Source organism: Ranitomeya imitator, chromosome 1 (genome assembly GCF_032444005.1).
Source record: "Ranitomeya imitator isolate aRanImi1 chromosome 1, aRanImi1.pri, whole genome shotgun sequence".
In the NCBI taxonomy this organism is placed as follows: Eukaryota; Metazoa; Chordata; class Amphibia; order Anura; family Dendrobatidae; genus Ranitomeya; species Ranitomeya imitator.
Window position 1 is genome coordinate 90117525 of NC_091282.1, and position 26778 is coordinate 90144302.

Here is a 26778-nt window from a genome sequence, read left to right on the forward strand (position 1 = left end):
CGGACAGCACTGGACTCTCCAGCAGAGGCAGACTCTCCGGACAGCACTGGACTCTCCAGCAGAGGCAGACTCTCCGGACAGCACCGGACTCTCCAGCAGAGGCAGACTCTCCGGACAGCACCGGACTCTCCAGCAGAGGCAGACTCTCCGGACAGCACTGGACTCTCCAGCAGAGGCAGACTCTCCGGACAGCACCGGACTCTCCAGCAGAGGCAGACTCTCCGGACAGCACCGGACTCTCCAGCAGAGGCAGACTCTCCGGACAGCATCGGACTCTCCAGCAGAGGCAGACTCTCCGGACAGCACTGGAACTCTCCAGCAGAGGCAGACTCTCCGGACAGCACCGGACTCTCCAGCAGAGGCAGACTCTCCGGACAGCACTGGACTCTCCAGCAGAGGCAGACTCTCCGGACAGCACTGGACTCTCCAGCAGAGGCAGACTCTCCGGACAGCACTGGACTCTCCAGCAGAGGCAGACTCTCCGGACAGCACCGGACTCTCCAGCAGAGGCAGACTCTCCGGACAGCACTGGAACTCTCCAGCAGAGGCAGACTCTCCGGACAGCACTGAAACTCTCCAGCAGAGGCAGACTCTCCGGACAGCACTGGAACTCTCCAGCAGAGGCAGACTCTCCGGACAGCACTGGAACTCTCCAGCAGAGGCAGACTCTCCGGACAGCACTGGACTCTCCAGCAGAGGCAGACTCTCCGGACAGCACTGGACTCTCCAGCAGAGGCAGACTCTCCGGACAGCACTGGACTCTCCAGCAGAGGCAAACTCTCCGGACAGCACTGGACTCTCCAGCAGAGGCAGACTCTCCGGACAGCACTGGACTCTCCAGCAGAGGCAGACTCTCCGGACAGCACCGGACTCTCCAGCAGAGGCAGACTCTCCGGACAGCACCGGACTCTCCAGCAGAGGCAGACTCTCCGGACAGCACCGGACTCTCCAGCAGAGGCAGACTCTCCGGACAGCACCGGACTCTCCAGCAGAGGCAGACTCTCCGGACAGCACCGGACTCTCCAGCAGAGGTAGACTCTCCGGACAGCACCGGACTATCCAGACAGCACTGGACTCTCCGGACAGCACTGAACTCTCCGACACAGGCAGACTCTCCGGACAGCACTGGACTCTCCAGCAGAGGCAGACTCTCCGGACAGCACCGGACTCTCCAGCAGAGGCAGACTCTCCGGACAGCACTGAACTCTCCGACACAGGCAGACTCTCCGGACAGCACCGTACTCTCCAGCAGAGGCAGACTCTCCGGACAGCATCGGACTCTCCAGCAGAGGCAGACTCTCCGGACAGCATCGGACTCTCCAGACAGCACCGGACTCTCCAGCAGAGGCAGACTCTCTGGACAGCACCGGACTCTCTAGACAGCACTGGACTCTCCGGACAGCACCGGACAGCACTGAACTCTCCGACACAGGCAGACTCTCCGGACAGCACCGGACTCTCCAGCAGAGGCAGACTCTCCGGACAGCACCGGACTCTCCGGACAGCACTGAACTCTCCGACACAGGCAGACTCTCTAGACAGCACTGGACTCTCCGGACAGCACCGGACAGCACTGAACTCTCCGACACAGGCAGACTCTCCGGACAGCACCGGACTCTCCAGCAGAGGCAGACTCTCCGGACAGCACCGGACTCTCCGGACAGCACTGAACTCTCCGACACAGGCAGACTCTCCGGACAGCACTGGAACTCTCCAGCAGAGGCAGACTCTCCGGACAGCACTGGAACTCTCCAGCAGAGGCAGACTCTCCGGACAGCACTGGACTCTCCAGCAGAGGCAGACTCTCCGGACAGCACTGGAACTCTCCAGCAGAGGCAGACTCTCCGGACAGCACTGGAACTCTCCAGCAGAGGCAGACTCTCCGGACAGCACTGGAACTCTCCAGCAGAGGCAGACTCTCCGGACAGCACTGGACTCTCCAGCAGAGGCAGACTCTCCGGACAGCACCGGACTCTCCAGCAGAGGCAGACTCTCCGGACAGCACTGGACTCTCCAGCAGAGGCAGACTCTCCGGACAGCACTGGACTCTCCAGCAGAGGCAGACTCTCCGGACAGCACTGGACTCTCCAGCAGAGGCAGACTCTCCGGACAGCATCGGACTCTCCAGCAGAGGCAGACTCTCCGGACAGCACTGGACTCTCCAGCAGAGGCAGACTCTCCGGACAGCACTGGACTCTCCAGCAGAGGCAGACTCTCCGGACAGCACTGGACTCTCCAGCAGAGGCAGACTCTCCGGACAGCACTGGACTCTCCAGCAGAGGCAGACTCTCCGGACAGCACCGGACTCTCCAGCAGAGGCAGACTCTCCGGACAGCACCGGACTCTCCAGCAGAGGCAGACTCTCCGGACAGCACTGGAACTCTCCAGCAGAGGCAGACTCTCCGGACAGCATCGGACTCTCCAGCAGAGGCAGACTCTCCGGACAGCACCGGACTCTCCAGCAGAGGCAGACTCTCCGGACAGCATCGGACTCTCCAGCAGAGGCAGACTCTCCGGACAGCACTGGACTCTCCAGCAGAGGCAGACTCTCCGGACAGCACTGGAACTCTCCAGCAGAGGCAGACTCTCCGGACAGCACCGGACTCTCCAGCAGAGGCAGACTCTCCGGACAGCATCGGACTCTCCAGCAGAGGCAGATTCTGGACAGCACCGGACTCTCCAGCAGAGGCAGACTCTCTGGACAGCACCGGACTCTCCAGCAGAGGCAGACTCTCTGGACAGCACCGGACTATCCAGACAGCACTGGACTCTCCGGACAGCACTGAACTCTCCGACACAGGCAGACTCTCCGGACAGCACTGGACTCTCCAGCAGAGGCAGACTCTCCGGACAGCACCGGACTCTCCAGCAGAGGCAGACTCTCCGGACAGCACTGAACTCTCCGACACAGGCAGACTCTCCGGACAGCACCGTACTCTCCAGCAGAGGCAGACTCTCCGGACAGCACCGGACTCTCTAGACAGCACTGGACTCTCCAGCAGAGGCAGACTCTCTGGACAGCACCGGACTCTCTAGACAGCACTGGACTCTCCGGACAGCACCGGACAGCACTGAACTCTCCGACACAGGCAGACTCTCCGGACAGCACCGGACTCTCCAGCAGAGGCAGACTCTCCGGACAGCACCGGACTCTCCGGACAGCACTGAACTCTCCAGCAGAGGCAGACTCTCCGGACAGCACTGGACTCTCCAGCAGAGGCAGACTCTCCGGACAGCACCGGACTCTCCAGCAGAGGCAGACTCTCCGGACAGCACCGGACTCTCCAGCAGAGGCAGACTCTCCGGACAGCACCGGACACTCCGGACAGCACTGAACTCTCCAGCAGAGGCAGACTCTCCGGACAGCACCGGACTCTCCAGCACAGATGGACTCTCCAGACAGCACAGACGGACTGTCCGGACTCTCAAGCACTGGCGGACTCTAAAGCACAGGCAGACTCTTGGACAGCACCGGACTCTCAGGCACAGGCGCACTCTCGGACAGCGCCGGACTCTCCCGACACAGGTGGGCTCTCGGACAGCACCGGACTCTCCAGCACAGATGGACTCTCCGGACAGCACCGGCGGACTCTCCAGACAGCACCGACGGACTCTCCGGACTCTCAAGCACAGGTGGACTCTCAAGCACTGGCGGACTCTCAAGCACAGGCGGACTCTCAAGCACAGGCGGACTCTCAAGCACAGGCAGACTCTTGAACAGCACCGGACTCTCAAGCACAAGCGGACTCTCCGGACTCTCAAGCACAGGCGGACTCTCCGGACTCTCAAGCACAGACGGACTCTCCGGACTCTCAAGCACAGGCGGACTCTCAAGCACAGGCGGACTCTCCGGACTCTCAAGCACAGGCGGACTCTCAAGCACAGGCAGACTCTTGAACAGCACCGGACTCTCAAGCACAAGCGGACTCTCGGACAGCGCCGGACTCTCCAGCACAGGCGGATTCCCCGGACAGCACCGACGGACTCTCCGGACTCTCAAGCACAGGTGGACTCTCCAGACAGCACCGACGGACTCTCCGGACTCTCAAGCACAGGTGGACTCTCAAGCACTGGCGGACTCTCAAGCACAGGCGGACTCTCAAGCACAGGCGGACTCTCAAGCACAGGCAGACTCTTGAACAGCACCGGACTCTCAAGCACAAGCGGACTCTCCGGACTCTCAAGCACAGGCGGACTCTCCGGACTCTCAAGCACAGACGGACTCTCCGGACTCTCAAGCACAGGCGGACTCTCAAGCACAGGCGGACTCTCCGGACTCTCAAGCACAGGCGGACTCTCAAGCACAGGCAGACTCTTGAACAGCACCGGACTCTCAAGCACAAGCGGACTCTCGGACAGCGCCGGACTCTCCAGCACAGGCGGATTCCCCGGACAGCACCGACGGACTCTCCGGACTCTCAAGCACAGGTGGACTCTCCAGACAGCACCGACGGACTCTCCGGACTCTCAAGCACAGGTGGACTCTCAAGCACTGGCGGACTCTCAAGCACAGGCGGACTCTCAAGCACAGGCGGACTCTCAAGCACAGGCAGACTCTTGAACAGCACCGGACTCTCAAGCACAAGCGGACTCTCCGGACTCTCAAGCACAGGCGGACTCTCCGGACTCTCAAGCACAGGCGGACTCTCCGGACTCTCAAGCACAGACGGACTCTCCGGACTCTCAAGCACAGGCGGACTCTCAAGCACAGGCGGACTCTCCGGACTCTCAAGCACAGGCGGACTCTCAAGCACAGGCGGACTCTTGAACAGCACCGGACTCTCAAGCACAAGCGGACTCTCGGACAGCGCCGGACTCTCCAGCACAGGCGGATTCCCCGGACAGCACTGGGCGTTCACGTGCGGTTAGAGCGACTTCCACAGTATTTTTTTTTTTTTTTTTCCAGAAAACTCAAAACCCTCAGGGCTCTGTTCACATGCAGTTTTATTAGCTGCGGTTTCCAGCATTCAAGTACTGTAGACTAATCACACATGTAATCTACACACAAAAAACGCTGCTGAACCTGACAGAATTTACATAAATGTGAACAGAGTGGTTCGTTTTATAGCGTTTCCGCGGTCTGTCAGAGCTGTGTGACTACAACCATGCAGGACCATGCGCCGTTATGAAATACAGGACATGCTTAGACTTATTGTTCCACATACCAGAAAAAAAAATACATTTGGATTGTTCGCATGCGCAGTAAGGGCTGCTCGAGGTCCGTCAGCTATGGTCACGTGACCTGTTCCGGTTTACTCGTCTGTCATGGCAACGACGTCATCATCCAATCAGGACATCAGAAAGTATTGCTTGGTTGCACCGTGGCCAATCAGCATTTTTTGGCGGTGTACGGTGTGGCCGGGCTGTTTGAACCGTACAGTGGCGGTTTGTGCCCCTGGGTACAGGATGTCGGCTTCGGGCGCTCTGCTGCTGTACGCGGATGACTCGGTGAAGGCTCAGTTCGGGGATGGAGCGCGGCTTCTTCTGTCTCCATGCGGGACTGAGTTCATGTATGAATGGCCGCAGGCTGGAGGTCAGTCAGTGCAGAGGCCGAGGACGGGGCGGCACAGGACGGAGTATGTGACAAGCAGCTGCCGGGTGAGACCCTCCGGGATCCTCATGTGTTTACCATAAATTATGGCTCCTATTATGTCTGCAGGGCGTTATAAAGTTGGTAAAAGAAAGCGCCGTATAGACCGGGATCTATATAGACCGAATGCTGCATGATCAATGCTGTATGGCCGCTGCCGTATAGACCGAACGCTGCATGATCATTGCTGTATGGCCGCTGCCGTATAGACCGAACGCTGCATGATCACTGCTGTATGGCCGCTGCCGTATAGACCGAACGCTGCATGATCACTGCTGTATGGCCGCTGCCGTATAGACCGAACGCTGCATGATCAATGCTGTATGGCCGCTGCCGTATAGACAGAACGCTGCATGATCATTGCTGTATGGCCGCTGCCGTATAGACCGAACGCTGCATGATCATTGCTGTATGGCCGGTGCCGTATAGACAGAACGCTGTATGATCAATGCTGTATGGCCGCTGCCGTATAGACCGAACGCTGCATGATCATTGCTGTATGGCCGCTGCCGTATAGACCGAACGCTGCATGATCATTGCTGTATGGCCGCTGCCGTATAGACCGAACGCTGCATGATCACTGCTGTATGGCCGGTGCCGTATAGACAGAACGCTGTATGATCAATGCTGTATGGCCGCTGCCGTATAGACCGAACGCTGCATGATCATTGCTGTATGGCCGCTGCCGTATAGACCGAACGCTGCATGATCACTGCTGTATGGCCGCTGCCGTATAGACCGAACGCTGCATGATCACTGCTGTATGGCCGCTGCCGTATAGACCGAACGCTGCATGATCATTGCTGTATGGCCGCTGCCGTATAGACCGAACGCTGCATGATCATTGCTGTATGGCCGCTGCCGTATAGACCGAACGCTGCATGATCATTGCTGTATGGCCGCTGCCGTATAGACCGAACGCTGCATGATCATTGCTGTATGGCCGCTGCCGTATAGACCGAACGCTGCATGATCATTGCTGTATGGCCGCTGCCGTATAGACCGAACGCTGCATGATCATTGCTGTATGGCCGCTGCCGTATAGACCGAACGCTGCATGATCACTGCTGTATGGCCGGTGCCGTATAGACAGAACGCTGTATGATCAATGCTGTATGGCCGCTGCCGTATAGACCGAACGCTGCATGATCATTGCTGTATGGCCGCTGCCGTATAGACCGAACGCTGCATGATCACTGCTGTATGGCCGCTGCCGTATAGACCGAACGCTGCATGATCACTGCTGTATGGCCGCTGCCGTATAGACCGAACGCTGCATGATCATTGCTGTATGGCCGCTGCCGTATAGACTGAACGCTGCATGATCATTGCTGTATGATCGGTGCTGTATAGCCGGTGCCGTATAGACCTAACGCTGCATGATCACTGCTGTATGGCCGCTGCCGTATAGATCGAACGCTGCATGATCCATGCTGTATGGCCGGTGCCGTATAGACCGAACGCTGCATGATCACTGCTGTATGGCCGCTGCCGTATAGACCGAACGCTGCATGATCACTGCTGTATGGCCGGTGCCGTATAGACCGAACGCTGCATGATCACTGCTGTATGGCCGCTGCCGTATAGATCGAACGCTGCATGATCCATGCTGTATGGCCGGTGCCGTATAGACCGAACGCTGCATGATCACTGCTGTATGGCCGCTGCCGTATAGACCGAACGCTGTATGATCAATTCTGTATGGCCTATGCCGTATAGACTGAACGCTGCATGATCAATGCTGTATGGCCGGTGCCGTATAGACCGAACGCTGCATGATCAATCCTGTATGGCCGCTGCCGTATAGATCGAACGCTGCATGATCCATGCTGTGTGGCCAGTACCGTGTAGACCGAATGCTGCATGATCACTGCTTTATGGCCGCTGCCGTATAAACCGAACGCTGCATGATCACTGCTGTATGGCCGCTGCCGTATAGATCGAACGCTGCATGATCATTGCTGTATGGCTGGTGCCGTATAGATCGAACGCTGCATGATCACTGCTGTATGGCCGCTGCCGTATAGACCGAACGCTGCATGATCACTGCTGTATGGCCGATGCCGTATAGACTGAACGCTGCATGATCACTGCTGTATGATCGGTGCTGTATAGCCGGTGCCGTATAGACCTAACGCTGCATGATCACTGCTGTATGGCCGCTGCCGTATAGACCGAACGCTGCATGATCACTGCTGTATGGCCGATGCCGTATAGACTGAACGCTGCATGATCACTGCTGTATGATCGGTGCTGTATAGCCGGTGCCGTATAGACCTAACGCTGCATGATCACTGCTGTATGATCGGTGCTGTATAGCCGGTGCCGTATAGACCTAACGCTGCATGATCACTGCTGTATGGCCGCTGCCGTATAGATCGAACGCTGCATGATCCATGCTGTATGGCCGGTGCCGTATAGACCGAACGCTGCATGATCACTGCTGTATGGCCGCTGCCGTATAGACCGAACGCTGCATGATCACTGCTGTATGGCCGGTGCCGTATAGACCGAACGCTGCATGATCACTGCTGTATGGCCGCTGCCGTATAGATCGAACGCTGCATGATCCATGCTGTATGGCCGGTGCCGTATAGACCGAACGCTGCATGATCACTGCTGTATGGCCGCTGCCGTATAGACCGAACGCTGTATGATCAATTCTGTATGGCCTATGCCGTATAGACTGAACGCTGCATGATCAATGCTGTATGGCCGGTGCCGTATAGACCGAACGCTGCATGATCAATCCTGTATGGCCGCTGCCGTATAGATCGAACGCTGCATGATCCATGCTGTGTGGCCAGTACCGTGTAGACCGAATGCTGCATGATCACTGCTTTATGGCCGCTGCCGTATAGACCGAACGCCGCATGATCACTGCTGTATGGCCGCTGCCGTATAGATCGAACGCTGCATGATCATTGCTGTATGGCTGGTGCCGTATAGATCGAACGCTGCATGATCACTGCTGTATGGCTGGTGCCGTATAGACCGAACGCTGCATGATCACTGCTGTATGGCCGGTGCCGTATAGATCGAACGCTGCATGATCACTGCTGTATGGCTGGTGCCGTATAGACCGAACGCTGCATGATCACTGCTGTATGGCCGCTGCCGTATAGATCGAACGCTGCATGATCATTGCTGTATGGCTGGTGCCGTATAGACCGAATGCTGCATGATCACTGCTGTATGGCCGCTGCCGTATAGACCGAACGCTGCATGATCACTGCTGTATGGCCGGTGCCGTATAGACCGAACGCTGCATGATCACTGCTGTATGGCTGGTGTTGTATAGACCGAACGCTGCATGATCACTGCTGTATGGCCGCTGCCGTATAGACCGAACGCTGTATGATCAATTCTGTATGGCCGGTGACGTATAGACCGAACGCTGCATGATCACTGCTGTATGGCCGATGCCGTATAGACCGAACGCTGTATGATCAATTCTGTATGGCCGGTGCCGTATAGACCGAACGCTGCATGATCACTGCTGTATGGCCGGTGCCGTATAGACCGAACGTTGCATGATCAATGCTGTATGGCCGATGCCGCATGGACCGAACGCTGCATGATCACTGCTGTATGGCCGCTGCCGTATAAACCGAACGCTGCATGATCACTGCTGTATGGCCGCTGCCGTATAGATCGAACGCTGCATGATCATTGCTGTATGGCTGGTGCCGTATAGACCGAACGCTGCATGATCTCTGCTGTATGGCTGGTGCCGTATAGACCGAACGCTGCATGATCACTGCTGTATGGCCGCTTCCGTATAGACCGAACGCTGCATGATCACTGCTGTATGATCAATGCTGTATGGCCGGTGCCGTATAGACCTAACGCTGCATGATCACTGCTGTATGGCCGCTGCCGTATAGATCGAACGCTGCATGATCCATGCTGTATGGCCGGTGCCGTATAGACCGAACGCTGCATGATCACTGCTGTATGGCCGCTGCCGTGTAGACCGAACGCTGCATGATCACTGCTGTATGGCCGGTGCCGTATAGACCGAACGCTGCATGATCACTGCTGTATGGCCGCTGCCGTATAGATCGAACGCTGCATGATCCATGCTGTATGGCCGGTGCCGTATAGACCGAACGCTGCATGATCACTGCTGTATGGCCGCTGCCGTATAGACCGAACGCTGTATGATCATTTCTGTATTGCCGGTGCCGTATAGACCGAACGCTGCATGATCAATCCTGTATGGCCGCTGCCGTATAGATCGAACGCTGCATGATCCATGCTGTGTGGCCAGTACCGTGTAGACCGAATGCTGCATGATCACTGCTGTATGGCCGCTGCCGTATAGACCGAACGCCGCATGATCACTGCTGTATGGTCGCTGCCGTATAGATCGAACGCTGCATGATCATTGCTGTATGGCTGGTGCCGTATAGACCGAACGCTGCATGATCACTGCTGTATGGCCGCTGCCGTATAGACCGAACGCTGCATGATCACTGCTGTATGGCCGGTGCCGTATAGATCGAACGCTGCATGATCACTGCTGTATGGCTGGTGCCGTATAGACCGAACGCTGCATGATCACTGCTGTATGATCAATGCTGTATGGCCGGTGCCGTGTAGACCGAACGCTGCATGATCACTGCTGTATGGCCGCTGCCGTATAGATCGAACGTTGCATGATCCATGCTGTATGGCCGGTGCCGTATAGACCGAACACTGCATGATCAATGCTGTATGGCCGCTGCCGTATAGACCGAACGCTGCATGATCACTGCTGTATGGCCGCTGCCGTATAGACCGAACGCTGCATGATCACTGCTGTATGGCCGCTGCCGTATAGATCGAACGCTGCATGATCATTGCTGTATGGCTGGTGCCGTATAGACCGAATGCTGCATGATCACTGCTGTATGGCCGCTGCCGTAAAGACCGAACGCTGCATGATCACTGCTGTATGGCCGGTGCCGTATAGACCGAACGCTGCATGATCACTGCTGTATGGCTGGTGCCGTATAGACCGAACGCTGCATGATCACTGCTGTATGGCCGCTGCCGTATAGACCGAACGCTGCATGATCACTGCTGTATGGCCGATGCCGTATAGACTGAACGCTGCATGATCACTGCTGTATGGCTGCTGCCGTATAGACCGAACGCTGCATTATCACTGCTGTATGGCCGGTGCCGTATAGACCGAACGCTGTATGATCAATTCTGTATGGCCGGTGACGTATAGACCGAACGCTGCATGATCACTGCTGTATGGCCGATGCTGTATGATCAATTCTGTATGGCCGGTGCCGTATAGACCGAACGCTGCATGATCACTGCTGTATGGCCGGTGCCGTATAGACCGAACGCTGCATGATCACTGCTGTATGGCCGCTTCCGTATAGACCGAACGCTGCATGATCACTGCTGTATGATCAATGCTGTATGGCCGGTGCCATATAGACCGAACGCTGCATGATCACTGCTGTATGGCCGCTGCCGTATAGATCGAACGCTGCATGATCACTGCTGTATGGCCGCTGCCGTATAGATCGAACGCTGCATGATCCATGCTGTATGGCCGGTGCCGTATAGACCGAACACTGCATGATCAATGCTGTATGGCCGCTGCCGTATAGACCGAACGCTGCATGATCACTGCTGTATGGCCGCTGCCGTATAGACCGAACGCTGCATGATCACTGCTGTATGGCCGCTGCCGTATAGATCGAACGCTGCATGATCATTGCTGTATGGCTGGTGCCGTATAGACCGAATGCTGCATGATCACTGCTGTATGGCCGCTGCCGTATAGACCGAACGCTGCATGATCACTGCTGTATGGCCGGTGCCGTATAGACCGAACGCTGCATGATCACTGCTATATGGCTGGTGCCGTATAGACCGAACGCTGCATGATCACTGCTGTATGGCCGCTGCCGTATAGACCGAACGCTGCATGATCACTGCTGTATGGCCGCTTCCGTATAGACCGAACGCTGCATGATCACTGCTGTATGATCAATGCTGTATGGCCGGTGCCGTATAGACCTAACGCTGCATGATCACTGCTGTATGGCCGCTGCCGTATAGATCGAACGCTGCATGATCCATGCTGTATGGCCGGTGCCGTATAGACCGAACGCTGCATGATCACTGCTGTATGGCCGCTGCCGTATAGACCGAACGCTGTATGATCAATTCTGTATGGCCGGTGCTGTATAGACCGAACGCTGCATGATCACTGCTGTATGGCCGATGACGTATAGACCGAACGCTGCATGATCAATGCTGTATGGCCGGTGCCGTATAGACCGAACGCTGCATGATCACTGCTGTATGGCCGGTGCCGTATAGACCGAACGCTGCATGATCAATTCTGTATGGCCGGTGCCGTATAGACCGAACGCTGCATGATCACTGCTGTATGGCCGGTGCCGTATAGACCGAACGCTGTATGATCAATTCTGTATGGCCGGTGCCGTATAGACCGAACGCTGCATGATCAATGCTGTATGGCCGGTGCCGTATAGACCGAACGCTGCATGATCAATGCTGTATGGCCGGTGCCGTATAGACCGAACGCTGCTTGATCAATGCTGTATGGCCGGTGCTGTATAGAGAAGGCTCTGTATGGACTGTCACTTTGTAACATTAGTAGCCAGAAGTAGCTGACGGAGACTTGGGGGCTTCATACATATAAGTGTATTGCATCTCCATAATATTGTGCCTTGTCTCTTATATCGCGGCAAATAAATACGCCCCCTGCAGCAGTTTTGTTCCGTAGACCGGACGGGACTGAAGCAGCAATGCCCCATAGACTGTACACGGCTACAGTAGGCAATGAATGATCTGAGCGGTATTGCATAACCTACTGGTGATTGGCAGCTCCAACAGTATAATCGGCCCTCGCACGCTCCTCCATACAGTATAATGGCCACTGCACAGCGCTCCATACAGTATAATGGTCCCCGCACGCTGCTACGTGTAGTATAATAGCCCCCACACAGCGCTCCATACAGTATAATGGCCCCCACACGGTGCTCCATGTAGTATAATAGCCCCCACACAGCGCTCCATACAGTATAATGGCCCCCACACGGCGTTCCATGTAGTATAATAGCCCCCACACAGCGCTCCATACAGTATAATGGTCCCCGCACGCTGCTCCATACAGTATAATGGCCCCCACACGGCGCTCCATGTAGTATAATAGCCCCCACACAGCGCTCCATACAGTATAATAGGGTCCCCGCAAGGCGCTCCATACAGTATAATGGCCACTGCACAGCGCTCCATACAGTATAATGGCCCTCTGCACGGCACTCCATACACTGTAATGGGCCAGACATAGTGTTCCATACAGTATAATGGCCCCCACATGGCGCTCTATACAGTATAATGGTCCCCGCACGGCGCTCCATACGGTATAATAGGCCCCAAATTAAAAAATAAATGCTCACCTCTGCCCTTTCCCTGCGGTCTCTTCATGGCGTCTTCAGATCTTCTGCACATCCTCCTGCGCACTGTAATGGCGTCACTGCGCCCGCTGTGCTGAGGCTTCAGATGCACGGGGGGAATGATGAGAGAGGGAGCGTCAGCTGATGCTTCTCCTCCATCATTGCTTTCAACTGTCGGTATCATGGATGTCAATTTAGTTGACAGTGCGATGTCTTCGTGGGCCAAATATATCCGGGGGACAGTATGACACGTGCACTAAGCTGACACTTTACTCAAATTCGCTTGCTTTACATGCATGTTAATAGATTAAATATCCTTTAAAGGGATTGTCCGGTCACATCATCATGACATATCAGAAGGGTAAGTCATCAATATGAGATCAGCTGACAATCAGCTGAAAGCAGCCCTGTCAGAGGTGGATAAAAACACAAGGAACGGTGCTGTAAAGCTCAGATACTTTCAGTGTTTCGCCAGGTCCAGAACGACTTCTACGGTTCACGTGGTCACATCTGGCCTCTGCTGGAGCTAATACCGGTTGATGAGCGGGTGCTGGATATCAGACCCCCGCCGATCTCATATTGATGACCTGTTCTGCGGACAGGTCATCAATGTATGACTGACAACCCCTTTAAATATCAGAAGTGATCCGACCTCTGCTAGATGAAAATTCAAAATACAGCCTTTAAAGGGGTTATCCAATTCATAGGTCATCAATATCAGACCTGAGGTCTGACACTCAGCGCCCCCTGCTGATCAGCTAATTGCAGCTACAGTGGTGCCTGGGTATAAATGCTGTATGGCACGGAACAGCACAGCGCCCTACACTGTGTAGTGGCCATTGTCAGGTACTGCAGCTCAGCACAGAGCCATGCTGTTCAGCTGATCAGGGAGGGTGATGAAAGGGCAACGATATCCAAGTAATGGATAGCCCCTTTAAAATCTGGACGCTGGGTCTGCATATAGCTTTCCCATCCCCCAAGTTCATTTTTTGTTGGAATCTCACATGAAAGCAGACAGGTGCCCACAATATACCATACAGGCGCCCGTTTACTTTGTTGCACAGAAATTGTGCATTTCTTGGGTATATTTTTTTTTTAACCCAAAACCTTTTTCTGCTTATTCATCAGGAACAAGTTCTTGAGGCTCTGAAGTTTCGGAACACTTTTTCCAGCCGTCCATTTTTACCTTTGAGCCTGATCCCTTCAGAGGAGGTCATGGTATGTATCTCAGGAGTAACAGTCTGCGCCATCAGGTATGTTGGTCCTTGCACATATTGGAGGCCTCGTGGGACGCATCGCCTTGTGTTGTACACTTCAGCCCTTTGTTTAGCTTCTAATCTGGGACAGCCACACAAATTGGTCCTTTAACCTGACGGAAGCCAAGATAATGTCTTTTAGGGCTTGGTAAGGCCAGAGGACATCAGAAAACCTTTTCAGTCCTGTAGAGAAGCACTGTTGGCTCTGCCGTTCTATGCAAAGATCTACAGCACGTCAGGCAGCGTCCTCTACAAATGTGTGTGATGGAAAGGTGTGATGTGAACAGGGGTGAAATGTATTTTACCAAGATACTAAGTTATCCATAGACTAGGAGATAACTTACTGACTGGTGGGGTCCGGCTGCCTGGATGAAGCAGAGATGGAGGATCCGCAGCTCCGCTCCATTCATTTCCCGAGATAGGTAAGAACTGTACCCGACTGTGACCATAAAGAACTAATGCTCATAGTCTGTTACATTCAGATGATGCTCTGCAGAGCCCCATTGTCAGGGTCCTTGGGGGTCCCAGTCAGGGCTGTGGAATCGGTAAGCCAAACCTCTGACTCCTCAATCTCCATGATTCCGACTCCACCAAAATGGGCTCGGACTCCACAGCCATGGTCCCAGTGATGGTGAGAGTTGGGTTCTGAAGAACATGATGTGAATGTAGCAGAGCATAATGTGAATGTAGCAGAGCACGATGTGAATGTAGCAGAGCACGATGTGAGTGTAGCAGAGCACGATGTGAGTGTAGCAGAGCACGATGTGAGTGTAGCAGAGCACGATGTGAGTGTAGCAGAGCACGATGTGAGTGTAGCAGAGCACGATGTGAGTGTAGCAGAGCACGATGTGAGTGTAGCAGAGCACGATGTGAGTGTAGCAGAGCACGATGTGAGTGTAGCAGAGCACGATGTGAGTGTAGCAGAGCACGATGTGAGTGTAGCAGAGTGTCGTATGTGCACCTCAGCATCATTGGCAGCAGCCAACTACAGTTAACCCCTATCTCTCAGTCCCATAAACAATGAATGAAGCTGCGCATCCTCCATCTCCGCCTCCATCAGGCAGTCGGACCCCCATCAATCAGTAAATTATCCCATAGCCTATGGATAGGGGATTACTTGATATCTTGGGCTAATCCCTTTGCAGCTTTGCTGGATGTATCATGCGAGTTTTCCCTCTTGCTCCTTCCGCAGACTCTCTTGCCGGAGATCTCTGAGGTTGCGTGGCCCTCTCTGGAGGATGGTGGTTGTGTGACCCGTCTGGAGGATGGCAGTGTAAACGTTTCCTCGTTGGATGGACATGCTCATTTGTACATGACGGCGCTACAGAAGGAATTGACTGTGAAGTTCTTATGTCAGCTCAGCTGCACTCCAGAAAATACAACCCACAATAAAGAGAACGCTGACCCCCAAATGGCAAAGATCTACCCCACAAGAAGCGTGAACAGGTCAAAATATTCCTCCTGGGTCCTCCCACCAGAGTCCCCGTTATGTCTGACAAAACACGCCAGCCTGTACACTTGGCTGCTGCAGCGCTTCTCTGTGGCCGACTGTCCACCGTCATTTCAGTATCCCATGGACTTAGCGCTTCGCTTCCACCGAGAGTTTCCCCAACAAGGTGATGATATAAAGCGACTCGTGGCCGAAGAGGAGACTGCAACTGGGTCTAATGCTCGAGAAATAAGAACAGTGTGGGCTTTAACAAGAGCGTTACCACTAACCTGCTCTGCCGCACACGTGCACAGGTAGGGGTCACATCTCAGCCCTCTGGGGACCTATTTATGGGCTGGGGAACAAAGATTAAAGGGAATATCCGGAACTTTCTGTAGAACCAAAAATGTGCCTAAGCTCTTACAGGCAGGTAGTTGCTATTGCTATTTACCTGCCTGCTGTGCACGGCGCTGAGCAGTAACAGACCGCTCCTGCAGGCGATTCTGCTGACGTCTCATTGACAGAGCGGAGGCTTCTTTAACTCCTTCTCTGCTCTGTTGACAGGGTGTGACCTCCGACGTCATTCTGACGCCCCCAGTTTGACAGTGGGAATTTGGCTGTCAATCAGAATGATGTCAGAAGTCACACCCTGTCGACAAAGTGGGGCGGAATAGAAGCCTTCGCTCTGTCGACGTGACGTCAGCTGAATCCCTGTGACTGCTCTGTGCCGGGGAGGAACGGCGCCGTGCACAGCTGGCAGGTTTAGGCACATTTTTTGATTTTCTGAAAGTCCCGGATATCCCCTTCAAACAGGCGCTGCCCATTAGGACCTGCTTTTTGGTTCCTTTTATCTGAATAGTGCTGCTCCTTTGTAGAGGGCTGTCCTATATACACTGTGTTCCAAATTATTATGCACATTGGATTTAAGTTTCATAAAGATTTAATTTTTTTGTTTTTCAAATAAACTCGTGGATGTTATTGTGTCTCAGGCCTCAATGGATCACTGAAATCAATATTAAACACATGTGATAATTAGTTTTCCAGGTGATTCTAATTAAAGGAAAACTACTTAAAAATGATGTTCCACATTATTAAGCAGGCCACAGTTTTTAAGTAACAAGGTGAAAGAAAAAGGATCTCTCTGCTGCTAAAAAGCATCAACTAGTGCAATGCCTTGGTCAAGGGATGAAAACATGAGATATTTCCCGAAAACTTAAGTGTGATCATCGTACTGTTAAGAGATTTGTGGCTGAATCTGAGCACAGACATGTTTGTGCTGATAAAGGCAGAATGAGGAAGGTTTCTTCCAGGCAAGTTCATTGGATTAAGAGACCAGTTGCTAAAAAGCCATTACAAACCAGCAAACAGATATTTGAAGCTGCTGGTGCCTCTGGAGTCCCTCGAACCTCAAGGTGTAGGATCCTTCAAAGGCTTGCTGTGGTGCATAAACCTACTATTCGGCCACCCCTGAACAGTGTTCACAAGCCGAAACGGTTGCAGTGGGCCCAGACATACATGAAGGCTAATTTTCAAACAGTCTTGTTTACTGATGAGTGTCGAGCAACCCTGGATGGTCCAGATGAATGGAGTAGTGGATGGTTGGTGGAGGCCACGATGTCCCAACAAGGCTGCGACGTCAGCAAAGAGGTGGAGGAGTCATGATTTTGGGCCGGAATCATGGGGAAACAGCTGGTATTGCCCTTTAAGGTTCCTGAAGGTGTGAAAATGACCTCTGCAAAGTATATAGAGTTTCTGACTGACAACTTTCTTCCATGGTCTAAAAAGCAGAATCGTGCCTTCAGGAGCAAAATCATCTTCATGCATGACAATGCCCCATCTCATGCTGCAAAGAAACCTCTGAGTCATTGGCTTCTATGGGCATAAAAGGAGATAAACTCATGGTGTGGCCACCATCTTCTCCTGACCTCAACCCTATAAAAAACCTTTGGAGTATCATCCAGCACAAGATCTATGAGGGTGGAAGGCAGTTAACATAAAAACAGCGGCTCTGGGAGGCGATTTTGACTTCATGCAAAGAAATACAAGCAGAAACTCTCCAAAAACTCACAAGTTCAGTGGATGCAAGAACTGTGAAGATGATATCAAAGAAGGGTCCTATGTAATGTAACTTGGCCTGTTAGGAGGTTTTGGAGTTAAATGGCTTTTTTGTTCAGTGAATGTGACCACCTAATGCTGCAAATTCCACAAATGAGCATTTTCAGTTCTTTAAAACATATCAAATATATAGAAATTCTACTGTGCCTAATAATTTCGAACAGTGCATATTGAGTTTTTATTCATTTTGGAGATTATACTGTTATCATTGGGAGGTTTCTTCAATAAAATTCGATGTATAATCTAACGGGTGATGACTTTTATTGGACTGACGTCATGTGCACCGACCATTTAGGAAAATCCTAGAAAAATATAATTTGCATAATAATTTGGAACACATTGTACAGTGGGGGTCTGCACATGGATGAGCCCCGTTGTATTTCCAGATGCAGACGTTACCGGTGATGTGACTCCCGGACACGTGCTCACAATATAAGGTCGGCCAAGTTCTGTCCAGTGTCCGTACCTATATTAGGTGGGAATATAGCCATGATGTGGAGCCCCCTGCTGAGCAATGACAGCCAGACACTATTCTTGTCCCATTCACAATGTCCAGAAAAGATATGTAGGGTTTTGTCCTCACCGCGAAAATCTACTATATAATTGTCTAAGGGTCACTTCCGTCTTTCTGTCTGTCTGTCCCGGAAATCCCGCGTCGCTGATTGGTCGTGGCCGTCAGGCCGTGACCAATCAGCGACGGGCACAGTCCGGCCGAGAATTAGTCCCTCCCTACTCCCCAGCCGTCAGTGCCCGCTCCATAATCCCCTCCAGTCAGCGCTCACACAGGGTTAATGGCAGTGTTAGCGGACCGCGTTATGCCGCGGATAACGCAGTCCGTTAATGCTGCTATTAACCCTGCGTGACCAACTTTTTACTATTGATGCTGCCTATGCGGCATCAATAGTAAAAAGATCTAATGTTAAAAAAATAAAAAATCATTAGATACTCGCCTTCCGTCGGCCCCTCGGATCCAGAACAGGCCTTTCCCACTCCTCGCGACGCTTCGGTGACTGGTCCATGCATTGCGGTCTCGCGAGATGATGATGTAGCTGTCTCGTGAGACCGCTGCATCATCATCTCGCGAGACCGCAATGCACTCTTGGGACCGGAGCGTCGCGAGGAGCATCGGTAAATGCCTCGGCAGGATCCGGGGGGCCGACGGAGGGTGAGTATATAACTATTTTTTATTTTAATTTTTTTTTTTTTTTTTTTTTTTAACAGGGATATGGTGCCCACATTGCTATATACTACGTGGGCTGTGTTAGATGCTGCGTGAGCTGTGTTATATACTACATCTCTGTTCTATATCCTATGTGGGCTGTGCTATATGCTACGTGGCTGTGCTATATACTAAGTGACTGTGCAATATATACTACGTGTCTGTGCTATATACTACGTGGCTGTGCAATATAACACGTGGCTGGGCAATATACTACGTGTCTGTGCTATATACACTACGTGGCTGTGCTATATACTACGTGGCTGTGCTATATACTACGTGGCTGTGCTATATACTACGTGGCTGTGCTATATACTACGTGGCTGTGCTATATACTACGTGGCTGTGCTATATACTACGTGGCTGTGCTATATACTACGTGGCTGTGCTATATACTACGTGGCTGGGCAATATACTACGTGGGCTGTGCTATATAGTGTTATACACTGCGTGGCCTGTGTTATATACTGTGTGGGCTGTGTTATATACTGTGTGGGCTGTTATATACTGCGTGGGCTGTGTTATATACTGCGTGGGCTGTGTTATATTCTGCGTGGGCCGTATTAGTTATATGAAAAAGTTTGGGCACCCCTATTAATCTTAAACTTAATGTTTTATAAAAATTGTTTTTTGCAGCAGCTATTTCAGTTTCATATATCTAATATCTGTTGGGCACAGTAATGTTTCTGCCTTGAAATGAGGTTTATTGTACTAACAGAAAATGTGCAATCTGCATTCAAACCAAATTTGACAGGTGTATAAGTATGGGCACCCCACCAGAAAAGTGACATTAATATTTAGTAGATCCTCCTTCAGCAAAAATAACAGCCTCTAGTCGCTTCCTGTAGCTTTTAATAAGTTCCTGGATCCTGGATGAAGGTATTTTTGGCCATTCCTCTTAACAAAACAATTCCAGTTCAGTTAAGTTTGATGGTCGCCGAGCATGGACAGCCCTCTTCAAATGATCCCACAGATGTTCAATGATATTCAGGTCTGGGGACTGGGATGGCCATTCCAGAACAGTGTAATTGTTCCTCTGCATGAATGCCTGAGTAGATTTGGAGCGGTGTTTTGGATCATTGTCTTGCTGAAAGATCCATCCCCTGCGTAACTTCAACTTTGTCACTGATTCAAGAACATTATTATCAAGAATCTGCTGATACTGAGAGGAATCCATTCGTCCCTCAACTTTAAGAAGATTCCCGGTGCCGGCATTGGCCACACAGCCCCAAAGCATGATGGAACCTCCACCAAATTTTACTGTGGGTAGCAAGTGTTTTTCTTGAAATGCTGTGTTTTTTTGGCCGCCATGCATAATGCCTTTTTGTATGACCAAACAACTCAATCTTGGTTTCATCAGTCCACAGGACCTTCTTCGAAAAAGAAATTGGCTTCTCCGAATGTGCTTTTGCATACCTCAGCTGACTCTGTGGCGTGCTTGCAGAAACGGCTTCTTTCGCATCACTCTCCCATACAGCTTCTCCTTGTGCAAAGTGCGTTGTATAGTTGACCGATGCACAGTGACACCATCTGCAGCAAGTTGATGCTGCAGCTCTCTGGAGGTGGCCTGAGGATTGTCCTTGACTGAGCTCACCATTCTTCTTCTCTGCCTTTCTGATGTTTTTCTTGGCCTGCCACTTCTGGCCTTAACAAGAACTGTACCTGTGTTCTTCCATTTCCTTACTATGTTCCTCACAGTGGAAATTGACAGGTTAAATCTCTGAGAAAGCTTTTTGTATCCTTCCCCTGAACAACTATGTTGAATAATCTTTGTTTTCAGATCATTAGACAGTTGTTTTGAGGAGCCCATGATGCCACTCTTCAGAGGAGATTCAAACAGGAGAACAACTTGCAAGTGGCCACTTTAAGTAGCTTTTCTTATGATTGCATACACCTGGCTATGAAGTTCAAAGCTCACTGAGGTTAGAAAACCAAAAAAAGTGCTGTAGTAAGTCAGTAAAAAGTAGGTAGGAGTATTTAAAACAAGAAAATGATATGGGTGCCCATACTTATGCACCTGTCAAATTTTGTTTGAATGCAGATTGCACATTTTCTGTCAGTACAATAAACCTCATTTCAAGGCAGAAACATTACTGTGTCCAACAGTTATTACATATATGAAACTGAAATAGCTGTTGCAGAAAAAACAATTTTTATAAAACATTAAGCTTAAGATTAATAGGGGTGCCCAAACTTTTTCATATAACTGTATATACAACGTGGGCAATGTTATATACTGTGTGGGCTGTTATATACTGCGTGGGCTGTGTTATATACCACATGGGCTGTGTTATATACCACATGGGCTGTGTTATATACTGCATGGGCTGTGCTATATACTACGTGGGCAGTGTTATATACTGCGTGGCTGCTATATACTACATGGGCAGTGTTATATACTACGTGGCTGCATTATACTACGTGGGCAGTGTTATATACAACGTGGGCAATGTTATAAACTGCGTGGCCTGTGCTATATACTGCGTGGCCTGTGCTATATACTGCGTGGCCTGTGCTATATACTGCGTGGCCTGTGCTATATACTGCGTGGCCTGTGCTATATACTGCGTGGGCTGTGCTATATACTGTGTGGGCTGTGCTATATACTGCGTGGGCTGTGCTATATACTGCGTGGGCTGTGCTACTGTATATACTGCGTGGGCTGTGCTATATACTGCGTGGGCTGTGCTACTGTATATACTGCGTGGGCTGTGCTATATACTGCGTGGGCTGTGCTATATACTGCGTGGGCTGTGCTATATACTGCGTGGGCTGTGCTATATACTGCGTGGGCAGTGTTATATACTGCGTGGCTGCTATATACTACATGGGCAGTGTTATATACAACGTGGGCTGTGTTATATACTGTTTGGTACGTGGCCTGTGCTATATACTATGTGGCTGCTATATACATACATACATATATATTCTAGAATACCCGATGCGTTAGAATCGTGCCACCATCTAGTAAAAAATATATCTATATATAATCCGAGAGGACTGTGAGCAAATATCCGTGTTATTTTATGGAGAAAAGCGATGATTGATAACAGCGGGGCTTTAATTCTCATGTGGATTTTCCTGTCGCCCCCGTAGCCTCGGATTTCTGCCATATTATAACTACATGTCCCTTTTGCCCAGGGCTGTGGAGTCGGTAAGCTAAATCGGTCCTCAATTTCCATGACACCCACTCCACCAAAGTGGGCTACGACTCCCAACTCCACAGCCCTGCTTCTGCCTCCACCCTAGAATGGCTGTCTACCCCCAATATCTTGCAGCCATGATGAATCCATTCTGTACATTGTAGCATAGTTAACCCCTTGCTGGTAGGGTGTTTGGCCCCACCTGAGCTGCCTGGCAGCCGTTACTTGTGCCGCGCCCGGGTTGTCCGGCGCACATGAAGGATATCCAGCTCTTGCAAACTCTTCTTTGTACTCGATCTGTGCGCTCTGAGGCCGATCAGTAGTGTAAGCGCCATTCACACTCCTCTCCACACCGTGTCTCGTTACAGGTGGAGCTCTTGTAGATTCTCTCTGGAAGGAGAAGACGCGCTGGCAGCAAATCCATTGCCCGTGAAGGCGGTGATCTGCAATGGCGTTCTCTACAGGTGAAGGATTGGTCATCATATTTAGACTGGTTGCATTTTACTATATTGTGCACTTCATAAGGGATCTCACATTTCTGTCCATCTGGACCCGCGATCGGCAGATAAGGGCACTCAGGGGAAATAAGGTGGCATCAAGTCCTCCTGTGTGGGTGACAATCCTCTGTGATTTTACAGAGGGGGTTCTGCCACTTGACGCACAAAATGCCACAGGGTCTACAGAGAGATAGTGCCTGGCCCCTCGTCCTATTCTTCAAAGGGTTTCTTGTGACTATGCGGTACTTTACCACTACACAGACACCATGGATATTTTCTAATCCGCGTGCACTGGCTTATAAGTCTCCTCACTCTGACATGCCTGGTCTGGCTTGCCACTCTCCACTGGGAGAAACCTTACCCCATGGATCCTGAGCATGGAGGGCACGGGGCTGTTCCTCGGGCAGCAGCCGTGCTGGTTGTGATGTTTTGGTGTCCAGGGGGTCAGGCCTGTGCTACCCCCTCCTGGAGAAAAGTAAACTGCCCATGTATGTTAATTCCTGAAGAGTATCTGATGCCTGTCGGCAGGGGAGAATGCAATAAGGGGCCCCTGAAGGAGCTTGTGGTGGGTGAAACCATCAGAGGTGCTCTATGTTGCATCTGGATAATGAAAGTCCTGTTATATAGGCTGCCCCCTGCTGGCATCTGCCTTTGTATAGATTTTAAAAAGATTTCTGACCTATAAAAACCAAACTACTAGGTCCTCACGCAGCCATTGTATGCTCCCTGCAGCGCTGTGGGCCGCTGGGGTCTGTATTGCATTTATCAGAAAACATATACGGGATTTCAGCGCCGGCTGTAGACGCTGTGTAATGTTCGGCCTCATCCACAGTTTGACCCTTCATCTTATTTGTATCAGGTTCATTTTGGATGGAACTAGTGTGGTGGAAATTCACCCGGGCGATGGCTCCGTTTTTATTTCTGAGGGCGATTCTATGGGAAAATATTTCAAACATTGCTTCATAAAGGAGGACACTAAACAGGTACGTGGTGCTGAGACGTCGGTGTGCGCAGCTTCTAGTGGTCCTGACTCCATGAAGAGCATTAGTCTTATCTCAGACCTTTATAGGAGATGCAGTGGATGTGTTTATAGGCAGGTCCTGCCCCCCGGTACCCCGCGCCCCCAGACCTCTATCCCACCCAGTGAGGCATCCTGTGGCTGCTGCATTTAGACAGACTCTTCATTCACTTCTATGGGACTTCGCTGAGCAAGTGTCCTTGACCGTTTCATTTATGAGACATTTTATGGCAAATTTACAATAGGGAAAACCCTTTAACCCCTTCCCGACATGGCTGTTTTATGATTTTTGCTTTTCCTGTCTTGATTCCCAGAGCCATAACTTTTATTTCTCCATTCATATAGCATTATAAGGGCTTCTTTTTTGTGGGGCAAATTGTACTTTTGAAGCACACCATTTGTTTTCTCATGTGATCCAATGCTTTTCTGGCAGTACCTCTGAGCCCCTCGGCTCTTTCATTACCGTGTGTTATTTGTGTGCCCTCAGACGGACGAGCGGCTGTACACTGCGCGGGATCTGCCCCCCGACACGCCCCGGGCTCCGTATTCGGTGCGCTCGCTCATTTCCCAGGCTGCAAGGTCGGTATTCCTGTTGTGCCAGTGCTGAATGCGTCAGGTGGAACTGTCTGTGTACACATTAAGTACCGTATGTTTTGGACCATAAGACGCACCACCAATGTTTGGGTCACAAGGCGGGGTTCCTGCTTCAGGAGGCCGTCAGCGGCAGGACTGGGGTGATGCTGGGCCCGCTGGGAGGAGGTGTCCTGGCGATCCAGGCCCTCAGCTCTCCTAAGATGTCTGCGCTGACCGGAGTTCTCCTTCCCATTGATTTCCCTGCAGTGGGCACCAGGAAAATGGCTGCCGGAGCCGGCACATGCTCAGGTCGATACCTCTGAACGAGATTCAGGGCCCGCAGCATCGGCCTACTCTGTATTTGCTGCACACATTTCTGCATCAAAAATCTGTCCCTTGGCAGGAAAAAATAAAAAAATCGTTTTTACCCCATTGATTACAATGGGTGTAAAACTCTGAAGGCGACAGATCTGAAACTGCTTCAAGTATGCAGGGAAATAATAAGCATCATGCACCTCAGATTTTGCTGGAACAGTAAAATGCTTCATTTTTCTTGTAAATAAAAAATAAAAAATGCAATATGTGCACATACCCTAAAAGCATTCCCTCGTCCCCCACAAGTTCCACCTGCTTTAGATGCTCACACCAGCATAATTTATCCAGGAGCTGTCCTGATTCTCATTCACCGTAACTTGCTAGCAGATCCTCCTCAGCATTCTACCAGCACTAATAGGTACTAGAACTTCCTTGTCCTCATTCCCAGTCTGCATTGTTCTTGCCATAGTCCGGTAATTTGCCTGCTCTAAATTAAAATAATTTTGAAAGAAGAGCAGAGAGTTAAAGCCGCCGTCTCGTCCTGTGCTCCGTCTCAGTGTCTCTGCTGCTGGCACAGATTATACTTTACAACAGGCAGCGGACAGCAAGTTACACAGAAGGGAGCCCCCTAGTGGTCAGCACTCCGGAGTTCTTTTTCTGGGTATAATTGCCATTTTAGGTGTACAAAGCAATTTTATTAGTTGTATTGGACATCAGATAAACGGACGGTGGCCATCTAATGTACCAAAGCTTTTCCAGCAGTAAATATAAGGCCGTAGTGTTAAGATTTTATGCTAGGAAAGCTGAGTGATTTCCATCAGGGCTGGCACTAGGGGGCTTTCAGAAGTAATGCCCAGCACTTGTGCCGCTAAGCAGATCTCTATTAATAACTCATTCATTAATCCAGCAATAGCTTGTATCTTCCTGGATCTGGCGCATTTGCTTGTTTTCTCTGTTCCTCGCTTTCTATTGACAGAACCCCGGTCGTCATAATGGTCCGGTAGAACCGATAAATTGGCGATTTGTTGAAGTGTTCTATGAATTCTATGCATTTTTATTTATTTCGGCACTGGAGTGGTGCTACTGATCTAAGATCTCTGACCCCAGTATTATAATTACCAGCCTCCGTCATCTGCTCTTGGCAGCGCTGCTACGGTCTTCTATTAGTGACACCACTCCAGCTCTGGAATTTAAAAAATTCTACTGGAGTGGCGCTTTAATAAAGAAATGCAATGAGCATCACAAGTCCTGTGGTTGACCACCGAAGGCTCCTTTTTCCATGTGCACTGACCTTTCTTCCCCATGAAGGGGCGCTCACAGCCTTCCCAAGGCAAGATTAGCAACACCCGCATCCTGACTTGTTTCTAGATTTCTAGGAAAGCTGGGTTGCAGCGCCACTTTTTCATTAATAGATTAAACACATCCTTCTGGCACTTCCATTGTTACGTGTTGATGGCATGTAAGCAGCAAGGGTTTGATGTCGTCTGTTCTAGTATAGAATATTATACAGGGGGTGGATCTCAATTCTGGGTCCCTATGGAATATATTGGGATTCGCGTGGAATAAAATGATTTGCCGGACTGTGGTCCAGTGGCCATGTTGGTAGTCTGTGGCTTGCGGACCAGAGCCCTGCGCACCGTCTCCTACCTGCGGCATCCCCCGAGCCCCTGGATTAGAGGAGGATCCTGCAGGTAGGGTCAGACCTGCAGGGTTACGTTCTGGCAGCCACAGACTACGGACCTGACCGCCGGACCAGGGTCCTGGGAGTTTTTTGCTGAATTCTTCTTTCATTTACTTTTTTCCTCCCAGGTTCTTGGAATTTTGCTGCAAGCACAAGCTGTCCATCAGTCATCTACCTGACACCTGCTGCTGGAGGACGGTGCGAATTTCCATATATTATTTCCATGTGTATTTGAATAAGTATTTTCTTGCCACTATGCAAAACGCAGGATAGAAAAGCTCAGGGTGGAGGCTGCGGAAATGATCCCAAGCCCTCAAATATGCAAAAGGGGAAATGTGTGAGATGTTCTAGATCCTCATTGTGGCCAAATCAGACTCTTGAGACCCCAAATCATCAACACTTTATACCAAAAATTGACGTGAAAAGCTGGAAAAAGCAACTATTTTTGTAAAATGCGCGGCTGTGCCAAAACTTAGCATCCTGCCCATCTCCGACAAAACGGGTGG

At 51.3% G+C, this 26778-nt stretch overlaps 1 protein-coding gene across 1 annotated transcript in view; it reads left to right on the top strand.

Moving 5' to 3' along the window:
• The first annotated feature begins 5341 nt into the window (after positions 1 to 5341).
• The window catches only part of C1H5orf34 (chromosome 1 C5orf34 homolog), a 38746-nt gene continuing 17309 nt past the window's right edge, over positions 5342 to 26778 (top strand). Inside the window, exons 1-7 of the mRNA XM_069748707.1 lie at positions 5342 to 5598; positions 14155 to 14244; positions 15475 to 16025; positions 22557 to 22652; positions 23545 to 23668; positions 24191 to 24282; positions 26401 to 26470. Of these exons, the coding sequence (XP_069604808.1) occupies positions 5407 to 5598; positions 14155 to 14244; positions 15475 to 16025; positions 22557 to 22652; positions 23545 to 23668; positions 24191 to 24282; positions 26401 to 26470 (1215 nt within the window). The 5' untranslated portion in view covers positions 5342 to 5406. The remainder of the gene's footprint in view (positions 5599 to 14154; positions 14245 to 15474; positions 16026 to 22556; positions 22653 to 23544; positions 23669 to 24190; positions 24283 to 26400; positions 26471 to 26778) is intronic.